The sequence below is a fragment of the Heptranchias perlo genome, unplaced genomic scaffold (genome assembly GCF_035084215.1).
Source record: "Heptranchias perlo isolate sHepPer1 unplaced genomic scaffold, sHepPer1.hap1 HAP1_SCAFFOLD_430, whole genome shotgun sequence".
Taxonomy (NCBI): domain Eukaryota; kingdom Metazoa; phylum Chordata; class Chondrichthyes; order Hexanchiformes; family Hexanchidae; genus Heptranchias; species Heptranchias perlo.
The window spans coordinates 115,504-143,329 of record NW_027139443.1 but is presented as its reverse complement, the minus strand read 5'-3'; the positions used below and the strand labels follow the sequence as shown (position 1 = coordinate 143,329).

Below are 27,826 nucleotides of genomic sequence, written 5' to 3'. Positions count from 1 at the left end.
GGAATAGGAGAGAGAGAGAACAGGAATAGGAGAGAGAGAGAGAAGAGGAATAGGAGAGAGAGAGAGAACAGGAATAGGAGAGAGAGAGAGAAGAGGAATAGGAGAGAGAGAGAGAACAGGAATAGGAGAGAGAGAGAACAGGAATAGGAGAGAGAGGAGGAATAGGAGAGAGAGAGAGAAGAGGAACAGGAGAGAGAGAGAACAGGAATAGGAGAGAGAGAGAACAGGAATATGAGAGAGAGAGAGAACAGGAATAGGAGAGAGAGAGAGAACAGGAATAGGAGAGAGAGAGAGAACAGGAATAGGAGAGAGAGAGAGAACAGGAATAGGAGAGAGAGAGAGAACAGGAATAGGAGAGAGAGAGAGAACAGGAATAGGAGAGAGAGAGAACAGGAATAGGAGAGAGAGAGAGAACAGGAATAGGAGAGAGAGAGAGAACAGGAATAGGAGAGAGAGAGAACAGGAATAGGAGAGAGAGAGAGAACAGGAATAGGAGAGAGAGAGAGAGAACAGGAATAGGAGAGAGAGAGAACAGGAATAGGAGAGAGAGAGAACAGGAATAGGAGAGAGAGAGAGAACAGGAATAGGAGAGAGAGAGAACAGGAATAGGAGAGAGAGAGAGAACAGGAATAGGAGAGAGAGAGAGAAGAGGAATAGGAGAGAGAGGGAACAGGAATAGGAGAGAGAGAGAGAACAGGAATAGGAGAGAGAGAGAGAAGAGGAATAGGAGAGAGAGAGAGAAGAGGAATAGGAGAGAGAGGGAGAGCAGGTCTTGCTGGTGATAGCGAGCGGGGCAGACGGAGGGAATGTGAAAGTCGAGGAGGGGAGATGTCTGGAGGGAGCGAGCCCTTTCCACACTGGTGAGGCAGGGACCCCTACTGCTGCGTCAGTGCCTGTGCGAGGGGATGGGCGTGTCCATGGGAGGAAGGAGGGAGTGGGCGTGTGTTTGCGTGAGTCTCCGGAGGTTGAGGAACAGAAAGTGAAACTGCAGAACTAGATGCAGAAAGTGAGAGAGAGAGAGAAAGAGAGAGAGAGAGAGACAAGCAGACGGACGGAGACCGGGGAGGGCGAGGGTGCCAGCAGGAGAAGGCGGACGACACCGAGGGAGACGAGAGGCAGATTGGGCGAGGATGAGTGCCAGCGAGTGAAAAGAGCAGACAGCGAGGGAGGGAGAAAGACGCACCCTCGCAGAAAGGTACCTGCTGAACATGTTACCACCCTTCGCACCTCAGTGGTTGGTGTGTGTAAATTGTCTCTCCACTCCCAGAGACTCGAGCCCCATAATCCAGGCCCACACTCCCCCCGGTCGGTGCCAGTACTGAGGGAGTGCTGCACTGTCGGAGGTGCCGTCTTTCGGGACGAGACGTTAAACCGAGGGCCCCGTCTGCCCCTCTCGGGCGGGTGTAAAAGATCCCACGGCCCACTATTGGAAGAAGAGCAGGGGGGAGTTCTCCCCGGTGTCCTGGGGCCGATATTTATCCCTCAACAAACACCACTGAAAAAAAAACAGATGATCTGGGTCATTTATCACAGTGCTGTTTGTGGGATCTTGCTGTGCGCAAATTGGCTGCCGTGTTTCCTACATTACAAACAGTGACCGCACTTCAAATGTCTGTGTCTGTGTTTGTGTCTGTATCTGTGTCTGTGTTTGTGTGCCTGTGTGTGTTTGTGTGTGTGTGTGTCTCTCCGTCTGTGTCTGTATGTCTGTGTGTGTGAGTCTGTGTGTGTCTCTGTTTGTGTCTGTATGTCAGTGTGTGTGTGCGTTTGTCTATGTGTCTCTCTGTCTGTGTCTGTAAGTCAGTGTGTGTGTGATTGTCTGTGTATGTGTGTGTTTGTGTATGTGTGTGTGTTTGTGTGTTTGTGTTTGTGTGTGTGTGTGTTTGTGTGTGTTTGTGTGTATGTGTATGTGATTGTGTGTTTGTGTGTTCGTGTGTCTCTCTGTCTGTGTCTCCATGCCTCTGTCTGTCTGTGTCTGTGTCTCATAGATTCATAGAGCGGTTACAGTACAGAAGGAGGCCATTCGTCCCATCGAGTCCGTGCCGGCTCGATGCAAGAGCAATCCAGCTAGTCCCACTCCCCCGCCCTTTCCCCGTAGCCCTGCAAATATTTTCCCTTCAAGTATTTATCCAGTTCCCTTTTGAAGGCCATGATTGAATCTGCCTCCACCACCCCCTCGGGCAGTGCATTCCAGATCCTAACCACTCGCTGGGTAAAAAAGTTTTTCCTCATGTCGTCTTTGGTTCTTTCACCAATCGCCTTAAATCTGTGTCCTCTGGTTCTCGACCCTTCCGCCAATGGGAGCAGTTTCTCTCTATCTTTCTCTCTGTTTACTGAGGGAGTGCCGCACTGTCGGAGGGAGATGGATATACTCTAGGACTCGAGCCCCATAATCCAGGCCCACACTCCCCCGGTGCCAGTACTGAGGGAGTGCTGCACTGTCGGAGGTAGATGGATATACTCTAGGACTCGAGCCCCATAATCCAGGCCCACACTCCCCGGTCCCAGTACTGAGGGAGTGCTGCACTGTCGGAGGTAGATGGATATACTCTAGGACTCGAGCCCCATAATCCAGGCCCACACTCCCCGGTGCCAGTACTGAGGGAGTGCTGCACTGTCGGAGGGAGATGGATATACTCTAGGACTCGAGCCCCATAATCCAGGCCCACACTCCCCGGTGCCAGTACTGAGGGAGTGCCGCACTGTCGGAGGTAGATGGATATACTCTAGGACTCGAGCCCCATAATCCAGGCCCACACTCCCCGGTCCCAGTACTGAGGGAGTGCTGCACTGTCGGAGGTAGATGGATATACTCTAGGACTCGAGCCCCATAATCCAGGCCCACACTCCCCGGTGCCAGTACTGAGGGAGTGCTGCACTGTCGGAGGGAGATGGATATACTCTAGGACTCGAGCCCCATAATCCAGGCCCACACTCCCCCGGTCCCAGTACTGAGGGAGTGCTGCACTGTCGGAGGTGCCGTCTTTCGGATGAGACGTTAAACCGAGGGCCCCGTCTGCCCCTCTCGGGTGGGTGTAAAAGATCCCACGGCCCACTATTGGAAGAAGAGCAGGGGGGAGTTCTCCCCGATGTCCTGGGGCCGATATTTATCCCTCAACCAACATCACTAAAAAAATAGATGACCTGGTCTTTTATCATTGCTGTTTGTGGGATCTTGCTGTGCGCAAATTGGCTGCCGTGTTTCCTACATTACAAACAGTGACCGCACTTCAAATGTCTGTATCTGTGTCTGTATCTGTGCCTGTGTGTGTGCACCTGCCTGTGTGTCTGTCTGTCTGTGTTTGTATGTCAGTGGGAGTGTTTGTGTCTGTGTGTCTCTGTATGTGTGTGTGATTGTCTGTGTGTGTGTGTGTGTGTGTCTCCGTCTGTGTCTGTATGTCTGTGTGTGTGTGAGTCTGTGTGTGTGTCTCTGTTTGTGTCTGTATGTCAGTGTGTGTGTGTTTGTGTGTGTGTGTGTTTGTGTGTGTTTATGTATGTATGTGTTTGTGTATGTGTGTGTGATTGTCTGTGTGTGTGTGTTTGTGTGTGTCTGTATGTGTGTTTGTGTGTGTGTGTTTGTATGTGTGTGTTTGTGTGTGTCTGTATGTGTGTTTGTGTTTGTGTGTGTCTGTATGTGTGTTTGTGTGTGTGTGTGTGTGTGTTTGTGTGTGTCTGTATGTGTGTTTGTGTGTGTGTGTGTGTGTGTTTGTGTGTGTCTGTATGTGTGTTTGTGTGTGTGTGTTTGTGTGTCTGTATGTGTGTTTGTGTGTGTGTGTTTGTGTGTGTCTGTATGTGTGTTTGTGTGTGTGTTTGTGTGTGTGTTTGTGTGTGTCTGTATGTGTGTTTGTGTGTGTGTTTGTGTGTGTGTTTGTGTGTGTCTGTATGTGTGTTTGTGTGTGTGTGTGTGTTTGTGTGTGTCTGTATGTGTGTGTGTGTGTTTGTGTGTTTGTGTGTGTCTGTATGTGTGTTTGTGTGTGTGTGTTTGTGTGTGTGTGTTTGTGTGTGTGTTTGTGTGTGTGTTTGTTTGTGTGTGTGTTTGTTTGTATGTGTATTTGCGTATGGGTGTGATTGTATGTGTGTGTGTTTGTATATGTGTGTTTGTGTTTGTGTGTCCGTGTGTCTCTCTGTCTGTGTCTCCATGTCTGTGTGTGTGTCTGTATGTGTGTTTGTGTGTGTGTTTGTGTGTTTGTGTGTGTCTGTATGTGTGTTTGTGTGTGTGTGTTTGTGTGTGTGATTGTATGTGTGTGTGTTTGTATATGTGTGTTCGTGTGTTCGTGTGTCTCTCTGTCTGTGTCTCCATGTCTGTGTGTGTGTCTGTGTCTGTGTCTATGTGTCGGTGTGTCTGTGTCTGTGTCTCATAGAATCATAGAGCGGTTACAGCATGGAAGGAGGCCATTCGTCCCATCGAGTCCGTGCCGGCTCTAGGCAAGAGCAATCCAGCTCGTCCCACGCCCCCGCCCTTTCCCCGTAGCCCTGCAAATTTTTTCCCTTCAAGTATTTATCCAGTTCCCTTTTGAAGGCCATGATTGAATCTGCCTCCACCACCCCCTCGGGCAGTGCATTCCAGATCACGACCACTCGCTGGGTCAAAAAGTTTTTCCTCATGTCGCCTTTGGTTCTTTCACCAATCACCTTAAATCTGTGTCCTCTGGTTGTTGACCCGTCCGCCAATGGGAACAGTTTCTCTCTATCTACTCTGTCTGGACCCTTCATGATTTTGAACCCCTCGATCAAATCTCCTCTCGACCGTCTCTGTTCCAAGGAGAACAACCCCAGCTTCTCCAGTCTATCCACGTAACTGGAGTCCCTCATCGCTGGAATCATTCTCGTAAATCTCTTCCTGCACCCTCTCTAAGGCCTTCACATCTTTCCTAAAGTGCGGTGCCCAGAACTGGACACAATACTCCAGTTGTGGTCGAACCAGTGTTTTATAAAGGTTCATCATGACTTCCATACTTTTGTACTCCATGCCTCTATTTATAAAGCCCAGGATCCCGTATGCTTTTTTAACCACTTTCTCAACCTGCCCTGCCTCCTTCAACGATTTGTGCACATATACCCCCAGATCTCTCTGTCCCTTTTAGAATTGTGCCCTCTAGTTTATATTGCCTCTCCTCATTCTTCAAACCGAAATGTATCACTTCGGACTTCTCTGCGTTAAATTTCATCTGCCACGTGTCCGCCCATTCCACCAGCCTGTCTGTATCCTCTTGAAGTCTATCACTATCCTCCTCACTGTTTACTACCCTTCCAAGTTTTGTGTTATCTGCATATTTTGAAATTTTGCCCTGTACTCCCAAGTCCGAGTCATTAATGTATATCAAGAAAAGCAGTGGTCCCAGCACCGACCCCTGGGGAACACCACTGTACACCTCCCTCCAGTCCGAAAAACAACCCTTCACCACTACTCTCTGTTTCCTGTCACTAAGCCGATTCTGTCTCCGTGTTGCTACTGCCCCCTTTATTCCATGGGCTTCAATCTTGATGATAATCCTATCATGAGGCACTTTATCAAACGCCTTTTGATAGTCCATATACACCGCATCCACCACATTGCCCTCATCGACCCTCTCTGTAACCTCATCAAAAAACTCTATCAGGTTAGTTAGACACGATTTGCTTTTAACAAATCCGTGCTGACTTTCCCTAATCAATCCACACTCATCCAAGTGACTGTTAATTCTGTCCCGGATTATCGTTTCTAAAAGTTTCTCCACCACTGAGGTTAAACTGACCGGCCTGTAGTTGCTGGGTTTATCCTTAATTTTGAACAAGGGTGTAACATTTGCAATTCTCTGTCTGTGTCTCTGTCTGTGTGTCTGTCTGTGTTTGTCTCTGCCTGTGTGTCTGACTGTCTGTGTCTCTGTCTGTGGGGTGTGTGCGTCTCTGTCTGTCTGCGTGTCTGTATCTGCCTGTGTCTGTATTCTGTCTGGGTGCGTCTGTCTCGTGTCTCTGTCCGTGTCTGCCTGTGTGCGTCTCTGTCTGTGTGTCTGTCTATGTGTGTCTGTCCAGTGACTCCGTCTGTCTGTGTCTGTGTGTCCGTCTCCGTGCCTGCCTGTGGGTCTGTCTATGTGTGTCTGTCCAGTGACTCCGTCTGTCTGTGTCTGTGTGTCCGTCTCCGTGCCTGCCTGTGGGTCTGTCTATGTGTGTCTGTCCAGTGACTCCGTCTGTCTGTGTCTGTGTGTCCGTCTCCGTGCCTGTCTGTGTGTCTGTCTATGTGTGTCTGTCCAGTGACTCCGTCTGTCTGTGTCTGTGTGTCCGTCTCCGTGTGTCTGTGTCCGTGCCTGTCTAAGTGCCTCTGCCTGTCTGTGTCTGTATCCGTCTGCGTCTCTGGTCTGTCTGTCTGGGGGGAGCTCTCCCGCTGAAGTCCATGCCTCTGTTGTCTCTCGAGCAGGACCCGAGATGGAGATTTTGGAGGAACTGAAGATTGACGTCCTCCTGGTTCTCTACGCCAATCCGAAGGGCGTGACCGTCTCCGGCTTCTCCACCGCCTTCCGGAAGCATCACGGCCGCGAGCTGGACCTCGCGAAGTACGGATTCGCTTCCACCAGCCAGATGGTGGAGCAGATGGAGGAGATGGTGCAGAGCAGGGTGGTGGGGGGAGAGGAGAGGCTGACGGCCAGGGGAATTGGGGCCACCGGACGGCCAGGCCGTTGTCCAGACGCACCGACGTCCAGGCAGGCCCCTCGGAGCCCGTCCCCCAGAGCCGGGCCTAGCGGCCAACAGAAGCCTGCCCTGTTCCCCCAGCCCCCGCGGACCTGGGCTCCGGCGATGGGGCCCGGGCTCCTCTCGTCCCTGCCCGATGTCCTCCCGCAAGTCTCAGGCCCTCAACTGGCTCCCGTCCGGGCCTCGCAGCCCAGGCCCCACCCAGGCTACGGTCAATGGCCAACAGACCCGGGCCCCTTGACGCTGCAGTCTCTGGGCTGCCCTCTGTCCTTCCAGCACCCAGCCCAGCAGGCCCCGTTCCCCAGGTACCTGCAGCCCATCATCTTCATGGGGGACTCCTTAATCCCCGGCTGGCGGGAGCGGCCCGGGGTGGCTCCACTAATCCAGGCTCAGGCTTCAAGGGCCCGGCCGGCGCCTCCGGGGGCGAGCCGCCAGCCGCGGGCCGGCCCCAGCCTGGTGCTGGAGTACCCGCCCACCCGTCCAGGGGAGGCTCGGTGTCGCGGCGAGCCCCAGGCCCCTCGGGAGCCGGCTGTCGGTCAGCAGGCCCGAAGGCCCGGGGGGGTCGGAGGTCGGGGAGCCAGCCCGCTGCCCCAGCCCGGGCCTGCCTGCTCCCAGCGGGCGGAGGGCGAGCGGCCTCTGACTTACAGTCAGGCCGTGAGGGCCAGGGCCGGGGGTCAGCGGCCGGCGGAGCCGGGGCCAGGCCCCGATCGAAGCTCCTTCCTGGAGCAGGTGAAAGTTGGGGAATGGCCCTCCCCGGCCCAGACCAGGAGGCCGGGACGGTTGCCGAGGGAGAGCGGGAAGCCTCCGGACGAGGGCCAGGAGCGGCCTGAGGAGATTCCGGCAGGCAAAGCAGCTCCAGACGGGACGGGGGTCGTGACAACGGGATTGGACGCACGGCCGGAGATCCCAGCGTCTCAACTCAAAGGTACATCACTGCTCGCCTCTTCGAATCGGAGTTACGGAGAGGGGGGTGAGGGGAGGTGTCCGAGTTTAACTCGCGCTGGACCTGACCCTGGGAGTGTTTGACGGGACAGTGTAGAGGGAGCTTTACTCTGTATCTAACCCTGTACCTGTCCCTGGGAGTGTTTGATGGGACAGTGTAGAGGGAGCTTCACTCTGTATCTAACCCTGTACCTGCCCTGGGAGTGTTTGATGGGACAGTGCAGAGGGAGCTTTACTCTGTATCTAACTCTGTACCTGACCCTGGGAGTGTTTGATGGGACAGTGTAGAGGGAGCTTTACTCTGTATCTAACCCTGTACCTGCCCTGGGAGTGTTTGATGGGACAGTGTAGAGGGAGCTTTACTCTGTATCTAACCCTGTACCTGACCCTGGGAGTGTTTGATGGGACAGTGTAGAGGGAGCTTTACTCTGTATCTAACCCTGTACCTGTCCCTGGGAGTGTTTGATGGGACAGTGTAGAGGGAGCTTTACTCTGTATCTAACCCTGTACCTGCCCTGGGAGTGTTTGATGGGACAGTGTAGAGGGAGCTTTACTCTGTATCTAACCCTGTACCTGCCCTGGGAGTGTTTGATGGGACAGTGTAGAGGGAGCTTTACTCTGTATCTAACCCTGTACCTGCCCTGGGAGTGTTTGATGGGACAGTGTTGAGGGAGCTTTACTCTGTATCTAACCCTGTACCTGCCCTGGGAGTGTTTGATGGGACAGTGTAGAGGGAGCTTTACTCTGTATCTAACCCTGTACCTGTCCTGGGAGTGTTTGATGGGACAGTGTAGAGGGAGCTTTACTCTGTATCTAACCCTGTACCTGACCCTGGGAGTGTTTGATGGGACAGTGTAGAGGGAGCTTTACTCTGTATCTAACCCTGTACCTGCCCTGGGAGTGTTTGATGGGACAGTGTAGAGGGAGCTTTACTCTGTATCTAACCCTGTACCTGCCCTGGGAGTGTTTGATGGGACAGTGTAGAGGGAGCTTTACTCTGTATCTAACCCTGTACCTGCCCTGGGAGTGTTTGATGGGACAGTGCAGAGGGAGCTTTACTCTGTATCTAACCCTGTACCTGTCCCTGGGAGTGTTTGATGGGACAGTGTAGAGGGAGCTTTACTCTGTATCTAACCCTGTACCTGCCCTGGGAGTGTTTGACGGGACAGTGTAGAGGGAGCTTTACTCTGTATCTAACCCTGTACCTGCCCTGGGAGTGTTTGACGGGACAGTGTAGAGGGAGCTTTACTCTGTATCTAACCCTGTACCTGCCCTGGGAGTGTTTGATGGGACAGTGTAGAGGGAGCTTTACTCTGTATCTAACCCTGTACCTGCCCTGGGAGTGTTTGATGGGACAGTGTAGAGGGAGCTTTACTCTGTATCTAACCCTGTACCTGCCCTGGGAGTGTTTGACGGGACAGTGTAGAGGGAGCTTTACTCTGTATCTAACCCTGTACCTGCCCTGGGAGTGTTTGACGGGACAGTGTAGAGGGAGCTTTACTCTGTATCTAACCCTGTACCTGCCCTGGGAGTGTTTGACGGGACAGTGTAGAGGGAGCTTTACTCTGTATCTAACCCTGTACCTGCCCTGGGAGTGTTTGACGGGACAGTGTAGAGGGAGCTTTACTCTGTATCTAACCCTGTACCTGCCCTGGGAGTGTTTGATGGGACAGTGTAGAGGGAGCTTTACTCTGTATCTAACCCTGTACCTGCCCTGGGAGTGTTTGACGGGACAGTGTAGAGGGAGCTTTACTCTGTGGTGGCTGCGTTGGTGGTTAACCTCTGACTCCTTTGCCTGACAGGTGCTGAGGACGGAGCAGAATGCTCCAAGTGGCTCCAGGAAGTACTGCGGACGAAGGGGTACAGGGACGGGCTGCGTTCCGACAAGCTGGCCGCCCTGTGCCTCAAACAGCGTGGGGTCGAACTGTCACATCTCCTGCGGAGGGCTGGCTTTGGCTCGCTCCAGGACTTCCTGAGGGACCTGCCTGAGGTGGAGACGGTGACCAGCCCAGGGCAGAAAACCCTCGTCATCCGACTGCTTTCTGTCTCCGAGGAGGGAGCAAACGGCCTCCCACAGGGTAGGGAGTGGGAGCGGGGCAAACAATACACAATGAGAGGGTCAGAAATATTCGCTGCTGAGACCCTCGCCCGTGCCCTTTGTCACCTCCAGACTCGACTGTCCCAATGCTCTCCTGGCCGGCCTCCCATCGTCCACCCTTCGTAAACTCCAGCTCGTCCAAAACCCCTGCTGCCCCCCCGTATCCTAACTCACACCGAGTCCCGTTCACCCATCACCCCCTGTGCTCGCTGGACCGACACTGGTTCCCGGTCCGGGAACGCCTCGATTTTAAAATTCATATCCTCCTGTTCAAATCCCTCCATGGCCCTCGCCCCCCCTCCCTATCACTGTAACCTCCTCCAGCCCCTACAATTCTCATCCTCCTGTTCAAATCCCTCCATGGCCCTCGCCCCCCCTCCCTATCTCTGTAACCTCCTCCAGCCCCTACAATTCTCATCCTCCTGTTCAAATCCCTCCATGGCCCTCGCCCCCCTCCCTATCTCTGTAACCTCCTCCAGCCCCGACAATTCTCATCCTCCTGTTCAAATCCCTCCATGGCCCTCGCCCCCCTCCCTATCTCTGTAACCTCCTCCAGCCCCTACAATCCTCATCCTCCTGTTCAAATCCCTCCATGGCCCTCGCCCCCCTCCCTATCTCTGTAACCTCCTCCAGCCCCTACAATTCTCATCCTCCTGTTCAAATCCCTCCATGGCCCTCGCCCCCCTCCCTATCTCTGTAACCTCCTCCAGCCCCTACAATTCTCATCCTCCTGTTCAAATCCCTCCATGGCCCTCGCCCCCCTCCCTATCTCTGTAACCTCCTCCAGCCCCTACAATTCTCATCCTCCTGTTCAAATCCCTCCATGGCCCTCGCCCCCCTCCCTATCTCTGTAACCTCCTCCAGCCCCTACAATTCTCATCCTCCTGTTCAAATCCCTCCATGGCCCTCGCCCCCCTCCCTATCTCTGTAACCTCCTCCAGCCCCTACAATTCTCATCCTCCTGTTCAAATCCCTCCATGACCCTCGCCCCCCTCCCTATCTCTGTAACCTCCTCCAGCCCCTACAATTCTCATCCTCCTGTTCAAATCCCCCCATGGCCCTCGCCCCCCCTCCCTATCTCCGTAACCTCCTCCAGCCCCTACAATTCTCATCCTCCTGTTCAAATCCCTCCATGGCCCTCGCCCCCCCCCTCCCTATCTCTGTAACCTCCTCCAGCCCCTACAATTCTCATCCTCCTGTTCAAATCCCTCCATGGCCCTCGCCCCCCCTCCCTATCTCTGTAACCTCCTCCAGCCCCTACAATTCTCATCCTCCTGTTCAAATCTCTCCATGGCCCCTCGCCCCCCCTCCCTATCTCTGTAACCTCCTCCAGCCCCGACAATTCTCATCCTCCTGTTCAAATCCCTCCATGGCCCCTCGCCCCCCTCCCTATCTCTGTAACCCCCTCCAGTCCCCCTACAATTCTCATCCTCCTGTTCAAATCCCTCCATGGCCCTCGCCCCCCCTCCCTATCTCTGTAACCTCCTCCAGCCCCTACAATTCTCATCCTCCTGTTCAAATCCCTCCATGGCCCCTCGCCCCCCTCCCTATCTCTGTAACCCCCTCCAGTCCCCCTACAATTCTCATCCTCCTGTTCAAATCCCTCAATGGCCCTCGTCCCCCCCTCCCTATCTCTGTAACCTCCTCCAGCCCCTACAATTCTCATCCTCCTGTTCAAATCCCTCCATGGCCCTCGCCCCCCCCCCTCCCTATCTCTGTAACCCCCTCCAGTCCCCCTACAATTCTCATCCTCCTGTTCAAATCCCTCAATGGCCCTCGTCCCCCCCTCCCTATCTCTGTAACCTCCTCCAGCCCCTGCAATTCTCATCCTCCTGTTCAAATCCCTCCATGGCCCTCGCCCCCCCTCCCTATCTCTGTAACCTCCTCCAGCCCCTACAATTCTCATCCTCCTGTTCAAATCCCTCCATGACCCTCGCCCCCCCTCCCTATCTCTGTAACCTCCTACGACCCTCCGAGATCTCTGCGCTCCTCCAATTCTGGCCTCTTGCGTATCCCCGATTCCCATCGCTCCACCATTGGCGGCCGTGCCTTCAGCTGCCTGGGGCCCTGAGCTCTGGAATTCCCTCCCTAAACCTCTCCCCCTCTCTCTCTCCTCCTTTAAGACGCTCCTTAAAACCTCCCTCTTTGACCGAGCTTTTGGTCACCTGTCCCTAATATCTCCTCATGTGTCTCGGGGTCAGATTGTGTTTGATCATCGCTCCTGGGAAGCGCCTTGGGGGACGTTTCACTCTGTTAAAGGCGCTGTGTGAATGGTGGATGGCGTTTGTTGTTCCGACTTCCAGGACTGTCCTGCGGAGGGGCATGGTGGCCAGGGGGGCGTGCGATGTGTTTGTGGGGAGAAATCAGCCCTGACTCCAACAATAGAAAGGCCTCCTGCACTCCTACTCATCCCCCCCACGCCCCTCGCTGATAAGTAAGGGAGCCCATGGCTCCGGGCAAAGGCTGAGGATCGGTGCCCCCCCCCGTCCGCGACGCCTCCCGCAGTCGAACAGCCGGCCGCCGGGGGCTGGCGCCCGAGAGGCGGCCTGGAGGAGTGGTCGAGTGGAGAGGGACGAGCGGGGGTTCAGGGTCCAGGGGTGGTGGGGGGGGCGCGGGCTCGGTTACGTGCCCCGTGCCACCCTCGGTCGTGCCTGCGTTCTCGCTCTCCTCTGTACTGACGCTTTTCCCCCCCTCAATGTGTCCAGGGCCGGTTCCACTGGTCGGCGCCTCCCTCGCACTGGGCTCCGCCTCTGGGGCCCACAGCTCAGAGAATGAACCGCAGCAACCTTCAGGGGCACAAAGCAGGACGGAGGCGCAGAGTGCGTTGGTGATGCACGAGGAGACACCAATCTTGGTGCACAGTACGTTCGGTGAGCTGCTCCTCCTCTACTCAATTCACTACCGCCCCTGAGTGTCTAATTCCTCTCTATTCACCACTATAGTGCGCCTGTCTGCTTAATTCCTCTCTATTCACCATTATCGTGTCCCTGTCAGCCTGGTTCCTCTCTATTCACTACTATAGTGCGCCTGTCTGTCTGGTTCCTCTCTATTCACCACTATAGTGCCACTGAGTGTCTAATTCCTCTCTATTCACCACTATAGTGCGCCTGTCTGCTTAATTCCTCTCTATTCACCATTATCGTGTCCCTGTCAGTCTGGTTCCTCTCTATTCACGACTATAGTGCGCCTGTCTGTCTGGTTCCTCTCTATTCACCACTATCGTGTCCCTGAGTGTCTAATTCCTCTCTATTCACCACTATAGTGCGGCTGTCTGCTTAATTCCTCTCTATTCACCATTATCGTGTCCCTATCAGTCTGGTTCCTCTCTATTCACTACTATCGTGCACCTTGTCTGTCTGGTTCCTCTCTATTCACTACTATAGTGTCTCTGTCTGTCTGGTTCCTCTCCACTCACTACTATAGTGTCCCTGTCTGCCTGGTTCCTCTCTATTCACCACTATAGTGCGCCTGTCTGCTTAATTCCCCTCTATTCACCACTATTGTGTCCCTGTCAGTCTGGTTCCTCTCTATTCACTACTATAGTGTCCCTGTCAGTCTGGTTCTTCTCTACTCACTACTATAGTGTCCCTGTCTGTCCTCTTCCACTCTAATCACTATTATAGTGACACTGTCTGTCCACTTTATCTAATCACTATATAATGGCCCTGTCTATCATGTTCCTCTCCATTCACCACTATAGTGCACCTGTCAGTCTGGTTCTTCTCTACTCACTACTATAGTGTCCCTGTCTGTCCTCTTCCACTCTAATCACTATTATAGTGACACTGTCTGTCCAGTTTATCTAATCACTATATAATGGCCCTGTCTATCATGTTCCTCTCTATTCACCACGATAGTGCCCCTATCTGTTTACATCCTCTCAGCTCACTACTATAGTGCCCCTGCCTATGTAGTCCCTCCCTATTCACGACTATAGTGTCACTGTCTGTCTCATTCCTCTCTTTTCACCACTATAGTGCCAGCGTCTGTCCCCCCGACCACCAATCAGTCCTGCGGTGGCCGAGTGTGCAATTGTAAAATTCGCCTCAAAAATTGCCGTCAGCCATCGGACAACAGGAGGTGAGGGTGCCTGACTCTGTTTCTCTTCCCTCCGCACAGACCTGTGCAAGACACTGACCCTCGAGCTGCTCCAAGAGTACAGGCTTGGGCTCAGGATCAGGAACCTCTGCGAGCGTTTCAGAATCAAGCACGGCCAGGAACTTTCGCGACTGGTCCAGGAGTTGGGGTGCGCCTCGATTATCGAATTTCTCGAGCAGATACCCGAGGTTCACATCTCGAACCCCCAACGGCCGATAAACTGCACCGTAACATTAGGTAACTCCCCACATCTGAGCGATGGAGGAGCTGGTATCTGAGAGTGGGACAGACTGTGTGTGGGGGTGATGGAGGAGCTGGTATCTGAGAGTGGGACAGACTGTGTGTGGGGGTGATGGAGGAGCTGGTATCTGAGAGTGGGACAGACTGTGTGTGGGGGTGATGGAGGAGCTGGTATCTGAGAGTGGGACAGACTGTGTGTGGGGGTGATGGAGGAGCTGTTATCTGAGAGTGGGACAGACTGTGTGTGGGGGGGTGATGGAGGAGCTGGTATCTGAGAGTGGGACAGACTGTGTGTGGGGGTGATGGAGGAGCTGGTATCTGAGAGTGGGACAGACTGTGTGGGGGTGATGGAGGAGCTGGTATCTGAGAGTGGGACAGACTGTGTGTGGGGGTGATGGAGGAGCTGGTATCTGAGAGTGGGACAGACTGTGTGTGGGGGTGATGGAGGAGCTGGTATCTGAGAGTGGGACAGACTGTGTGTGGGGGTGATGGAGGAGCTGGTATCTGAGAGTGGGACAGACTGTGTGTGGGGGTGATGGAGGAGCTGGTATCTGAGAGTGGGACAGACTGTGTGTGGGGGTGATGGAGGAGCTGGTATCTGAGAGTGGGACAGACTGTGTGTGGGGGTGATGGAGGAGCTGGTATCTGAGAGTGGGACAGACTGTGTGGGGTGATGGAGGAGCTGGTATCTGAGAGTGGGACAGACTGTGTGTGGGGGTGATGGAGGAGCTGGTATCTGAGAGTGGGACAGACTGTGTGGGGGTGATGGAGGAGCTGGTATCTGAGAGTGGGTCAGACTGTGTGTGGGGGTGATGGAGGAGCTGGTATCTGAGAGTGGGACAGACTGTGTGGGGGTGATGGAGGAGCTGGTATCTGAGAGTGGGACAGACTGTGTGGGGGTGATGGAGGAGCTGGTATCTGAGAGTGGGACAGACTGTGTGTGGGGGTGATGGAGGAGCTGGTATCTGAGAGTGGGACAGACTGTGTGTGGGGGTGATGGAGGAGCTGGTATCTGAGAGTGGGACAGACTGTGTGTGGGGGTGATGGAGGAGCTGGTATCTGAGAGTGGGACAGACTGTGTGTGGGGGTGATGGAGGAGCTGGTATCTGAGAGTGGGACAGACTGTGTGTGGGGGTGATGGAGGAGCTGGTATCTGAGAGTGGGACAGACTGTGTGTGGGGGTGATGGAGGAGCTGGTATCTGAGAGTGGGACAGACTGTGTGGGGTGATGGAGGAGCTGGTATCTGAGAGTGGGACAGACTGTGTGTGGGGGTGATGGAGGAGCTGGTATCTGAGAGTGGGACAGACTGTGTGGGGGTGATGGAGGAGCTGGTATCTGAGAGTGGGTCAGACTGTGTGTGGGGGTGATGGAGGAGCTGGTATCTGAGAGTGGGACAGACTGTGTGGGGGTGATGGAGGAGCTGGTATCTGAGAGTGGGACAGACTGTGTGGGGGTGATGGAGGAGCTGGTATCTGAGAGTGGGACAGACTGTGTGTGGGGGTGATGGAGGAGCTGGTATCTGAGAGTGGGACAGACTGTGTGTGGGGGTGATGGAGGAGCTGGTATCTGAGAGTGGGACAGACTGTGTGTGGGGGTGATGGAGGAGCTGGTATCTGAGAGTGGGACAGACTGTGTGTGGGGGTGATGGAGGAGCTGGTATCTGAGAGTGGGACAGACTGTGTGGGGGGGTGATGGAGGAGCTGGTATCTGAGAGTGGGACAGACTGTGTGGGGGTGATGGAGGAGCTGGTATCTGAGAGTGGGACAGACTGTGTGTGGGGGTGATGGAGGAGCTGGTATCTGAGAGTGGGACAGACTGTGTGTGGGGGTGATGGAGGAGCTGGTATCTGAGAGTGGGACAGACTGTGTGTGGGGGTGATGGAGGAGCTGGTATCTGAGAGTGGGACAGACTGTGTGGGGGTGATGGAGGAGCTGGTATCTGAGAGTGGGACAGACTGTGTGTGGGGGTGATGGAGGAGCTGGTATCTGAGAGTGGGACAGACTGTGTGGGGGTGATGGAGGAGCTGGTATCTGAGAGTGGGACAGACTGTGTGTGGGGGTGATGGAGGAGCTGGTATCTGAGAGTGGGACAGACTGTGTGTGGGGGTGATGGAGGAGCTGGTATCTGAGAGTGGGACAGACTGTGTGTGGGGGTGATGGAGGAGCTGGTATCTGAGAGTGGGACAGACTGTGTGTGGGGGTGATGGAGGAGCTGGTATCTGAGAGTGGGACAGACTGTGTGGGGGTGATGGAGGAGCTGGTATCTGAGAGTGGGACAGACTGTGTGTGGGGGTGATGGAGGAGCTGGTATCTGAGAGTGGGACAGACTGTGTGTGGGGGTGATGGAGGAGCTGGTATCTGAGAGTGGGACAGACTGTGTGGGGGTGATGGAGGAGCTGGTATCTGAGAGTGGGACAGACTGTGTGTGGGGGTGATGGAGGAGCTGGTATCTGAGAGTGGGACAGACTGTGTGTGGGGGTGATGGAGGAGCTGGTATCTGAGAGTGGGACAGACTGTGTGTGGGGGTGATGGAGGAGCTGGTATCTGAGAGTGGGACAGACTGTGTGTGGGGGTGATGGAGGAGCTGGTATCTGAGAGTGGGACAGACTGTGTGGGGGTGATGGAGGAGCTGGTATCTGAGAGTGGGACAGACTGTGTTTGGGGGTGATGGAGGAGCTGGTATCTGAGAGTGGGACAGACTGTGTGTGGGGGTGATGGAGGAGCTGGTATCTGAGAGTGGGACAGACTGTGTGTGGGGGTGATGGAGGAGCTGGTATCTGAGAGTGGGACAGACTGTGTGTGGGGGTGATGGAGGAGCTGGTATCTGAGAGTGGGACAGACTGTGTGGGGGTGATGGAGGAGCTGGTATCTGAGAGTGGGACAGACTGTGTGTGGGGGTGATGGAGGAGCTGGTATCTGAGAGTGGGACAGACTGTGTGGGGGTGATGGAGGAGCTGGTATCTGAGAGTGGGACAGACTGTGTGTGGGGGTGATGGAGGAGCTGGTATCTGAGAGTGGGACAGACTGTGTGGGGGTGATGGAGGAGCTGGTATCTGAGAGTGGGACAGACTGTGTGTGGGGGTGATGGAGGAGCTGGTATCTGAGAGTGGGACAGACTGTGTGTGGGGGTGATGGAGGAGCTGGTATCTGAGAGTGGGACAGACTGTGTGTGGGGGTGATGGAGGAGCTGGTATCTGAGAGTGGGACAGACTGTGTGTGGGGGTGATGGAGGAGCTGGTATCTGAGAGTGGGACAGACTGTGTGTGGGGGTGATGGAGGAGCTGGTATCTGAGAGTGGGACAGACTGTGTGTGGGGGTGATGGAGGAGCTGGTATCTGAGAGTGGGACAGACTGTGTGTGGGGGTGATGGAGGAGCTGGTATCTGAGAGTGGGACAGACTGTGTGTGGGGGTGATGGAGGAGCTGGTATCTGAGAGTGGGACAGACTGTGTGTGGGGGTGATGGAGGAGCTGGTATCTGAGAGTGGGACAGACTGTGTGGGGGTGATGGAGGAGCTGGTATCTGAGAGTGGGACAGACTGTGTGTGGGGGTGATGGAGGAGCTGGTATCTGAGAGTGGGACAGACTGTGTGTGGGGGTGATGGAGGAGCTGGTATCTGAGAGTGGGACAGACTGTGTGGGGGTGATGGAGGAGCTGGTATCTGAGAGTGGGACAGACTGTGTGTGGGGGTGATGGAGGAGCTGGTATCTGAGAGTGGGACAGACTGTGTGGGGGTGATGGAGGAGCTGGTATCTGAGAGTGGGACAGACTGTTTGTGGGGGTGATGGAGGAGCTGGTATCTGAGAGTGGGACAGACTGTGTGGGGGTGATGGAGGAGCTGGTATCTGAGAGTGGGACAGACTGTGTGTGGGGGTGATGGAGGAGCTGGTATCTGAGAGTGGGACAGACTGTGTGGGGGGTGATGGAGGAGCTGGTATCTGAGAGTGGGACAGACTGTGTGGGGGTGATGGAGGAGCTGGTATCTGAGAGTGGGACAGACTGTGTGTGGGGGTGATGGAGGAGCTGGTATCTGAGAGTGGGACAGACTGTGTGTGGGGGTGATGGAGGAGCTGGTATCTGAGAGTGGGACAGACTGTGTGTGGGGGTGATGGAGGAGCTGGTATCTGAGAGTGGGACAGACTGTGTGTGGGGGTGATGGAGGAGCTGGTATCTGAGAGTGGGACAGACTGTGTGTGGGGTGATGGAGGAGCTGGTATCTGAGAGTGGGACAGACTGTGTGTGGGGGTGATGGAGGAGCTGGTATCTGAGAGTGGGACAGACTGTGTGTGGGGTGATGGAGGAGCTGGTATCTGAGAGTGGGACAGACTGTGTGTGGGGGTGATGGAGGAGCTGGTATCTGAGAGTGGGACAGACTGTGTGTGGGGGTGATGGAGGAGCTGGTATCTGAGAGTGGGACAGACTGTGTGTGGGGGTGATGGAGGAGCTGGTATCTGAGAGTGGGACAGACTGTGTGTGGGGGTGATGGAGGAGCTGGTATCTGAGAGTGGGACAGACTGTGTGTGGGGGTGATGGAGGAGCTGGTATCTGAGAGTGGGACAGACTGTGTGTGGGGTGATGGAGGAGCTGGTATCTGAGAGTGGGACAGACTGTGTGGGGGGTGATGGAGGAGCTGGTATCTGAGAGTGGGACAGACTGTGTGTGGGGGTGATGGAGGAGCTGGTATCTGAGAGTGGGACAGACTGTGTGTGGGGGTGATGGAGGAGCTGGTATCTGAGAGTGGGACAGACTGTGTGTGGGGTGATGGAGGAGCTGGTATCTGAGAGTGGGACAGACTGTGTGTGGGGGTGATGGAGGAGCTGGTATCTGAGAGTGGGACAGACTGTGTGTGGGGGTGATGGAGGAGCTGGTATCTGAGAGTGGGACAGACTGTGTGTGGGGGTGATGGAGGAGCTGGTATCTGAGAGTGGGACAGACTGTGTGTGGGGGTGATGGAGGAGCTGGTATCTGAGAGTGGGACAGACTGTGTGTGGGGGTGATGGAGGAGCTGGTATCTGAGAGTGGGACAGACTGTGTGTGGGGTGATGGAGGAGCTGGTATCTGAGAGTGGGACAGACTGTGTGTGGGGGTGATGGAGGAGCTGGTATCTGAGAGTGGGACAGACTGTGTGTGGGGTGATGGAGGAGCTGGTATCTGAGAGTGGGACAGACTGTGTGTGGGGGTGATGGAGGAGCTGGTATCTGAGAGTGGGACAGACTGTGTGTGGGGTGATGGAGGAGCTGGTATCTGAGAGTGGGACAGACTGTGTGTGGGGGTGATGGAGGAGCTGGTATCTGAGAGTGGGACAGACTGTGTGTGATGTGTGGGGGTGATGGAGGAGCTGGTATCTGAGAGTGGGACAGACTGTGTGTGGGGGTGATGGAGGAGCTGGTATCTGAGAGTGGGACAGACTGTGTGTGGGGGTGATGGAGGAGCTGGTATCTGAGAGTGGGACAGACTGTGTGTGGGGGTGATGGAGGAGCTGGTATCTGAGAGTGGGACAGACTGTGTGTGGGGGTGATGGAGGAGCTGGTATCTGAGAGTGGGACAGACTGTGTGTGGGGGTGATGGAGGAGCTGGTATCTGAGAGTGGGACAGACTGTGTGTGGGGGTGATGGAGGAGCTGGTATCTGAGAGTGGGACAGACTGTGTGTGGGGGTGATGGAGGAGCTGGTATCTGAGAGTGGGACAGACTGTGTGTGGGGGTGATGGAGGAGCTGGTATCTGAGAGTGGGACAGACTGTGTGTGGGGGTGATGGAGGAGCTGGTATCTGAGAGTGGGACAGACTGTGTGGGGGTGATGGAGGAGCTGGTATCTGAGAGTGGGACAGACTGTGTGTGGGGGTGATGGAGGAGCTGGTATCTGAGAGTGGGACAGACTGTGTGTGGGGGTGATGGAGGAGCTGGTATCTGAGAGTGGGACAGACTGTGTGTGGGGTGATGGAGGAGCTGGTATCTGAGAGTGGGACAGACTGTGTGGGGTGATGGAGGAGCTGGTATCTGAGAGTGGGACAGACTGTGTGTGGGGGTGATGGAGGAGCTGGTATCTGAGAGTGGGACAGACTGTGTGGGGGTGATGGAGGAGCTGGTATCTGAGAGTGGGACAGACTGTGTGGGGGTGATGGAGGAGCTGGTATCTGAGACTGAGCTGGTACTGAGAGTGGGACAGACTGTGTGTGGGGGTGATGGAGGAGCTGGTATCTGAGAGTGGAGTGATGGAGGAGCTGGTATCTGAGAGTGGGACAGACTGTGTGTGGGGGTGATGGAGGAGCTGGTATCTGAGAGTGGGACAGACTGTGTGTGGGGGTGATGGAGGAGCTGGTATCTGAGAGTGGGACAGACTGTGTGTGGGGGTGATGGAGGAGCTGGTATCTGAGAGTGGGACAGACTGTGTGTGGGGGTGATGGAGGAGCTGGTATCTGAGAGTGGGACAGACTGTGTGTGGGGGTGATGGAGGAGCTGGTATCTGAGAGTGGGACAGACTGTGTGTGGGGGTGATGGAGGAGCTGGTATCTGAGAGTGGGACAGACTGTGTGGGGGTGATGGAGGAGCTGGTATCTGAGAGTGGGACAGACTGTGTGTGGGGGTGATGGAGGAGCTGGTATCTGAGAGTGGGACAGACTGTGTGTGGGGGTGATGGAGGAGCTGGTATCTGAGAGTGGGACAGACTGTGTGTGGGGGTGATGGAGGAGCTGGTATCTGAGAGTGGGACAGACTGTGTGTGGGGGTGATGGAGGAGCTGGTATCTGAGAGTGGGACAGACTGTGTGAGGGGGTGATGGAGGAGCTGGTATCTGAGAGTGGGACAGACTGTGTGTGGGGGTGATGGAGGAGCTGGTATCTGAGAGTGGGACAGACTGTGTGGGGGTGATGGAGGAGCTGGTATCTGAGAGTGGGACAGACTGTGTGTGGGTGATGGAGGAGCTGGTATCTGAGAGTGGGACAGACTGTGTGTGGGGGTGATGGAGGAGCTGGTATCTGAGAGTGGGACAGACTGTGTGGGGGTGATGGAGGAGCTGGTATCTGAGAGTGGGACAGACTGTGTGTGGGGGGTGATGGAGGAGCTGGTATCTGAGAGTGGGACAGACTGTGTGTGGGGGTGATGGAGGAGCTGGTATCTGAGAGTGGGACAGACTGTGTGTGTGGGTGATGGAGAATCTCTCTCTCTCTCTCCTTTAATCTCTCTCTCTCTCCTTTAATCTCTCTCTCTCTCCTTTAATCTCTCTCTCTCCTTTAATCTCTCTCTCTCTCCTTTAATCTCTCTCTCTCTCCTTTAATCTCTCTCTCTCCTTTAATCTCTCTCTCTCTCTCCTTTAATCTCTCTCTCTCTCCTTTAATCTCTCTCTCTCTCCTTTAATCTCTCTCTCTCCTTTAATCTCTCTCTCTCCTTTAATCTCTCTCTCTCTCCTTTAATCTCTCTCTCTCTCCTTTAATCTCTCTCTCTCTCCTTTAATCTCTCTCTCTCTCTCCTTTAATCTCTCTCTCTCTCCTTTAATCTCTCTCTCTCTCCTTTAATCTCTCTCTCTCCTTTAATCTCTCTCTCTCTCCTTTAATCTCTCTCTCTCTCCTTTAATCTCTCTCTCTCTCCTTTAATCTCTCTCTCTCTCCTTTAATCTCTCTCTCTCCTTTAATCTCTCTCTCTCCTTTAATCTCTCTCTCTCTCTCCCTTTAATCTCTCTCTCTCTCTCCTTTAATCTCTCTCTCTCCTTTAATCTCTCTCTCTCTCCTTTAATCTCTCTCTCTCTCCTTTAATCTCTCTCTCTCTCCTTTAATCTCTCTCTCTCTCCTTTAATCTCTCTCTCTCTCCTTTAATCTCTCTCTCTCTCCTTTAATCTCTCTCTCTCTCTCCTTAATCTCTCTCTCTCCTTTAATCTCTCTCTCTCTCCTTTAATCTCTCTCTCTCTCTCCTTTAATCTCTCTCTCTCTCCTTTAATCTCTCTCTCTCTCTCCTTTAATCTCTCTCTCTCTCCTTTAATATCTCTCTCTCCTTTAATCTCTCTCTCTCTCCTTTAATCTCTCTCTCTCTCCTTTAATCTCTCTCTCTCTCCTTTAATCTCTCTCTCTCTCCTTTAATCTCTCTCTCTCTCCTTTAATCTCTCTCTCTCTCCTTTAATCTCTCTCTCTCTCCTTTAATCTCTCTCTCTCTCCTTTAATCTCTCTCTCTCTCCTTTAATCTCTCTCTCTCTCCTTTAATCTCTCTCTCTCTCCTTTAATCTCTCTCTCTCTCCTTTAATCTCTCTCTCTCTCCTTTAATCTCTCTCTCTCCTTTAATCTCTCTCTCTCTCCTTTAATCTCTCTCTCTCTCCTTTAATCTCTCTCTCTCTCCTTTAATCTCTCTCTCTCTCCTTTAATCTCTCTCTCTCTCCTTTAATCTCTCTCTCTCTCTCCTTTAATCTCTCTCTCTCCTTTAATCTCTCTCTCTCTCTCTATCCTTTAATCTCTCTCTCTCTCTCTCTCTATCCTTTAATCTCTCTCTCTCTCCTTTAATCTCTCTCTCTCCTTTAATCTCTCTCTCTCTCCTTTAATCTCTCTCTCTCTCCTTTAATCTCTCTCTCTCTCTCCTTTAATCTCTCTCTCTCTCCTTTAATCTCTCTCTCTCCTTTAATCTCTCTCTCTCTCCTTTAATCTCTCTCTCTCTCTCTCCTTTAATCTCTCTCTCTCCTTTAATCTCTCTCTCTCCTTTAATCTCTCTCTCTCTCTCTATCCTTTAATCTCTCTCTCTCTCCTTTAATATCTCTCTCTCCTTTAATCTCTCTCTCTCTCCTTTAATCTCTCTCTCTCCTTTAATCTCTCTCTCTCTCCTTTAATCTCTCTCTCTCTCCTTTAATCTCTCTCTCTCTCCTTTAATCTCTCTCTCTCCTTTAATCTCTCTCTCCTTTAATCTCTCTCTCTCCTTTAATCTCTCTCTCTCTCCTTTAATCTCTCTCTCTCTCCTTTAATCTCTCTCTCTCCTTTAATCTCTCTCTCTCCTTTAATCTCTCTCTCTCCTTTAATCTCTCTCTCTCTCTATATCCTTTAATCTCTCTCTCTCTCCTTTAATCTCTCTCTCTCTCCTTTAATCTCTCTCTCTCTCCTTAATCTCTCTCTCTCTCCTTTAATCTCTCTCTCTCTTCTCCGTTTCTTTCCAGATTCTGCGATGGACATCGATCACCCGCCCGAGAATGGCACAGCCCATCGCGGTGACCCCCTGCCCTCCGACCCGGGGGTCCCCTGCCGGCCCAGGGAGGCCGAGACGCTCTGCCAGGTGCGAGAGGACGTCACCAGCCTGCTGGGTGCCTGCCCCGGGGGCCTGACGCTCTTCCAGCTGCAGAGAAGCTACGCCGACCTCTACCGACGACCCCTCACCCTCCTGGGCTACGCCTCGGTCAAGGAGCTGCTCCAGGCCATGGGGGAGCACGTCACGCTGGTGGGCCTGGGGGTCCAGACCCGAATCTTCCCCTATTCGACTGCAGAGGCATCGCAGGGCATGGTGCAGGACGACACGGGTAAGGAGTCGGGGGGCCGGGTTCGGGTGGGGGGGTTTGATATCAATTTGTGGGTCCCCCTGTGGAGCGTCAGCCTGGTTCCCTCTCGGGGGACCTCTGACTCAGGAGGTCGTGGGTTCGAGTCTCACTCCAGGGACTCGAGCCCCATAATCCAGGCCCACACTCCCCGGTCCCAGTACTGAGGGAGTGCTGCACTGTCGGAGGGAGATGGATATACTCTAGGACTCGAGCCCCATAATCCAGGCCCACACTCCCCGGTCCCAGTACTGAGGGAGTGCTGCACTGTCGGAGGGAGATGGATATACTCTAGGACTCGAGCCCCATAATCCAGGCCCACGCTCCCCAGGTGCCAGTACTGAGGGAGTGCTGCACTGTCGGAGGGAGATGGATATACTCTCGGACTCGAGCCCCATAATCCAGGCCCACACTCCCCGGTGCCAGTACTGAGGGAGTGCTGCACTGTCGGAGGGAGATGGATATACTCTAGGACTCGAGCCCCATAATCCAGGCCCACACACCCCGGTCCCAGTACTGAGGGAGTGCTGCACTGTCGGAGGGAGATGGATATACTCTAGGACTCGAGCCCCATAATCCAGGCCCACACTCCCCGGTGCCAGTACTGAGGGAGTGCTGCACTGTCGGAGGGAGATGGATATACTCTAGGACTCGAGCCCCATAATCCAGGCCCACACTCCCCGGTGCCAGTACTGAGGGAGTGCTGCACTGTCGGAGGTGCCGTCTTTCGGATGAGACGTTAAACTGAGGGCCCCGTCTGCCCCTCTCGGGTGGATGTTAAAGATCCCACGGAGAGGGGGTACTGGGGATTGCTTAGGTGCTTTGGGACGTGCCTAAGGCATTGGGCAGGGCCGGGGCGCACAATGGGTGGTAACTTATCGGCCGCCCGTTATAGGCTCAATGGACTGAATATCGGGCTGGGCGTAAAACGGGCCTAAGGTACAACACCGCCCGTTTTGGCCCAATGGACTGAATATCGGGCTGGGCGTATAACGGGCCTAAGGTACGATACCGCCCGTTATAGGCCCAATGGACTGAATATCGGGCTGGGTGAATAACGGGCCTAAGGTACGATACCGCCCGTTATAGACCAATGGACTGAATATCGGGTTGGGTGAATAACGGGCCTAAGGTACGATACCGCCCGTTATAGACCAATGGACTGAATATCGGGTTGGGTGAATAACGGGCCTAAGGTACGATACCGCCCGTTATAGGCCCAATGGACTGAATATCATGCTGGGCGTATAACGGGCCTAAAGTGCGATACCGCCCGTTATAGACCAATGGACTGAATATCGGGCTGGGCGTATAACGGGCCTAAAGTGCGATCCCGCCTGTTGCGTGCCGCCCCCCCCAGTCTGATTTCACCCCCCCTGGTTCTGACTGGATAATCAGGTGATTGTCCTCCTTTTGTCTTCGAAGGATTTTCCCTTGAAACCATCGAGTGGGAGACAGACGCAGGATTCGGCGGGGCAGAATCCGGAGTGACAGGGTCTGGAGTGACGGAATCCAGAGTGACAGGATCCAGAGTGACAGAATCCGGAGTGACGGGGTCCAGAGTGACAGGATCCGGAGTGACAGAATCCGGAGTGACAGTGTCCAGAGTGACAGGATCCGGAGTGACGGAATCCAGAGTGACAGAATCCAGAGTGACAGAATCTGGAGTCACAGGATCCAGAGTGACGGAATCCAGAGTGACAGAATCTGGAGTCACAGGATCCGGAGTGACGGAATCCAGAGTGACAGAATCCGGAGTGACCGAATCCAGAATGACGGGGTCCAGAGTGATGGAATCCAGAGTGACAGAATCCAGAGTGACAGGATCCAGAGTGACAGGATCCAGAGTGACAGGATCCAGAGTGACAGGATCCAGAGTGACAGGATCCAGAGTGACAGAATCCGGAGTGACGGAATCCAGAGTGACAGAATCCAGAGTGACAGAATCCAGAATGACGGGGTCCAGAGTGACGGGGTCCGGAGTGACAGAATCCAGAGTGACGGGGTCCAGAGTGACAGGGTCCGGAGTGCATGGGTTCGGAGAGACCAAGTCTGGAGTGACGGGGTCCAGAGTGATGGAATCCAGAGTGACAGGATCCAGAGTGACAGAATCCAGAGTGACAGAATCCGGAGTCACAGGATCCGGAGTCACAGGATCCGGAGTGACGGAATCCAGAGTGACGGAATCCAGAGTGACAGAATCCAGAGTGACGGGGTCCAGAGTGACGGGGTCCAGAGTGACGGGGTCCAGAGTGACGGGGTCCGGAGTGACAGAATCCAGAGTGACGGGGTCCAGAGTGACAGGGTCCGGAGTGTATGGGTTCGGAGAGACCAAGTCTGGAGTGACGGGGTCCAGAGTGATGGAATCCAGAGTGACAGGATCCGGAGTGACAGAATCCAGAGTGACAGAATCCAGAGTGACAGAATCCAGAATGACGGGGTCCAGAGTGACGGGGTCCAGAGTGACGGGGTCCAGAGTGAACGGGTTCGGAGAGACCAAATCTGGAGTGACGGCGTCCGGAGTGAACGGGTTCGGAGAGACCAAATCTGGAGTGACGGCGTCCGGAGTGAACGGGTTCGGAGAGACCAAGTCTGGAGTGACGGCGTCCGGAGTGAACGGGTTCGGAGAGACCAAGTCTGGAGTGACGGCGTCCGGAGTGAACGGGTTCGGAGAGACCAAGTCTGGAGTGACGGGGTCCGGAGTGAACGGGTTCGGAGAGACCAAGTCTGGAGTGACGGGGTCCGGAGTGAATGGGTTCGGAGAGACCAAGTCTGGAGTGACAGGGTCCCGAGTGACAGAATCCAGAGTGACAGGATCCAGAATGACAAGGACTGGAGTTACAGAGTCCAGAGTGACAGGATCCAGAATGACAGGATCCGGAGTGACAGGATCTGGAGTGACGGGGTCCAGAGTAACGGGGTCCGGAGTGACAGGATCTGGAGTGACGGGGTCCAGAGTGACAGAATCCGGAGTGACAGGATCTGGAGTGACTGGGTCCGGAGTGACAGAATCCGTAGTGACGGGATCTGGAGTGATGGTGTCCAGAGTGACAGAATCCGGAGTGACAGGATCTGGAGTGACGGGGTCCAGAGTGACAGAATCCAGAGTGACAGGATCTGGAGTGACAGGGTCCAGAGTGACAGAATCCGGAGTGACAGGATCTGGAGTGACTGGGTCCGGAGTGACAGAATCCGTAGTGACGGGATCTGGAGTGACTGGGTCCGGAGTGACAGAATCCGTAGTGACGGGATCTGGAGTGATGGTGTCCAGAGTGACAGAATCCATAGTGACAGAATCTGGAGTGATGAGGTCCAGAGTGATGGGGTCCGGAGTTACAGAATCCGGAGTGACAGGATCTGGAGTGACCGAGTCTGGAGTGAAAGGGTCTGGAGTGACCGAATCTGGAGTGACCAAGTCCAGAGTGACCGGGTCTGGAGTAACTGAGTCCAGAGTGATCGAGTCCGGAGTGACAGGGTCCGGAGTGACCGAGTCCAGAGTGACCGGGTCTGGAGTAACCGAGTCCGGAGTGACCGATTCCGGAGTGACCAAGTCCGGAGTGACCGGGTCTGGAGTGACCGGGTCCGGAGTGACCAAGCCGACCGAGGGCCGGGATCGGCTGACCCCTGGCGACCCCCATCGACCTCCCCCCCGCGACCTCTGGCTGACCGGCTCGGACCCGCCGCCCGACCCCTGGCCGGAGCCCGGCCTCCGTCCCTGCGGAGACTCGACCCCCGGCCTGCCTTTGCGGCCCAGTCGGGCCGGCCCGGGCCCCAGGAGCACCCCCTCCTGCGCCTCGCCCGGCCTGGGGCTCCCCCTGGGGGAGAGAGCGGCCTACCGCACCATCCAAGGCCTGTCCGACGGCTCGAGGGGCCCCGGCCCTTCCTTCTACGCCCCCTACCTGGCGGAGGAGCAGAGAATGTGCTCCGTGCTGTAAGGACGCCCAAGGGTCCTGAGCTGACCCAGTGTGACGCAGGCCCGATGGGGCCCAAGTGCGAGGGCACGAGGAGCCAGGTGGGAATTCCGACGGAGAGGTTGTCCTGAGTTATTCTGTCCCCAGTTCCTCCAACTGGGAGAACTCCTTCCACCCTCGTCCGGCAAACTGCAAAAAAGCCTCGCGGGTGGCCTCTGTCGGAGGCTTGTTGCCCATCGTGGAGTGTGACTCCCAGCTCGTGGTTTTGAGTCCCACACTGGCACCTTGTGCAACTATACTCAATAAAGGTGGTGTATTTATTCGTCTGGGTCTCTGATGTAACACATCACTTCGCGAAAAATAATTCTTAACACAACAC

At 54.7% G+C, this 27,826-nt stretch overlaps 1 protein-coding gene across 1 annotated transcript; it reads left to right on the top strand.

Moving 5' to 3' along the window:
- Positions 1-986: 986 nt before the first annotated feature.
- On the top strand, positions 987-27,767 carry LOC137312777 (mucin-19-like). Its single transcript, XM_067979210.1, has 7 exons — positions 987-1,195; positions 6,392-7,588; positions 9,408-9,683; positions 12,409-12,573; positions 13,823-14,038; positions 23,165-23,521; positions 24,962-27,767. The coding sequence occupies exons 2-7, from the start codon at positions 6,400-6,402 to the stop codon at positions 27,469-27,471; spliced, it is 4,713 nt and encodes a 1,570-aa protein (XP_067835311.1). The 5' UTR covers positions 987-1,195; positions 6,392-6,399; the 3' UTR covers positions 27,472-27,767.
- The last annotated feature ends 59 nt before the right edge of the window (positions 27,768-27,826 follow it).

What these genes read in the sequence shown, in the direction of transcription:
- LOC137312777 (XM_067979210.1), top strand. Translation starts at nt 6,400, where the DNA reads ATGGAGATTTTGGAGGAACTGAAGATTGACGTCCTCCTGGTTCTCTAC. An exon ending in CTTGGTGCACAGTACGTTCG is followed by an intron (nt 12,574 to 13,822) that starts GTGAGCTGCTCC and finishes CCCTCCGCACAG; the next exon opens with ACCTGTGCAAGACACTGACC. An exon ending in CATGGTGCAGGACGACACGG is followed by an intron (nt 23,522 to 24,961) that starts GTAAGGAGTCGG and finishes TTGTCTTCGAAG; the next exon opens with GATTTTCCCTTGAAACCATC.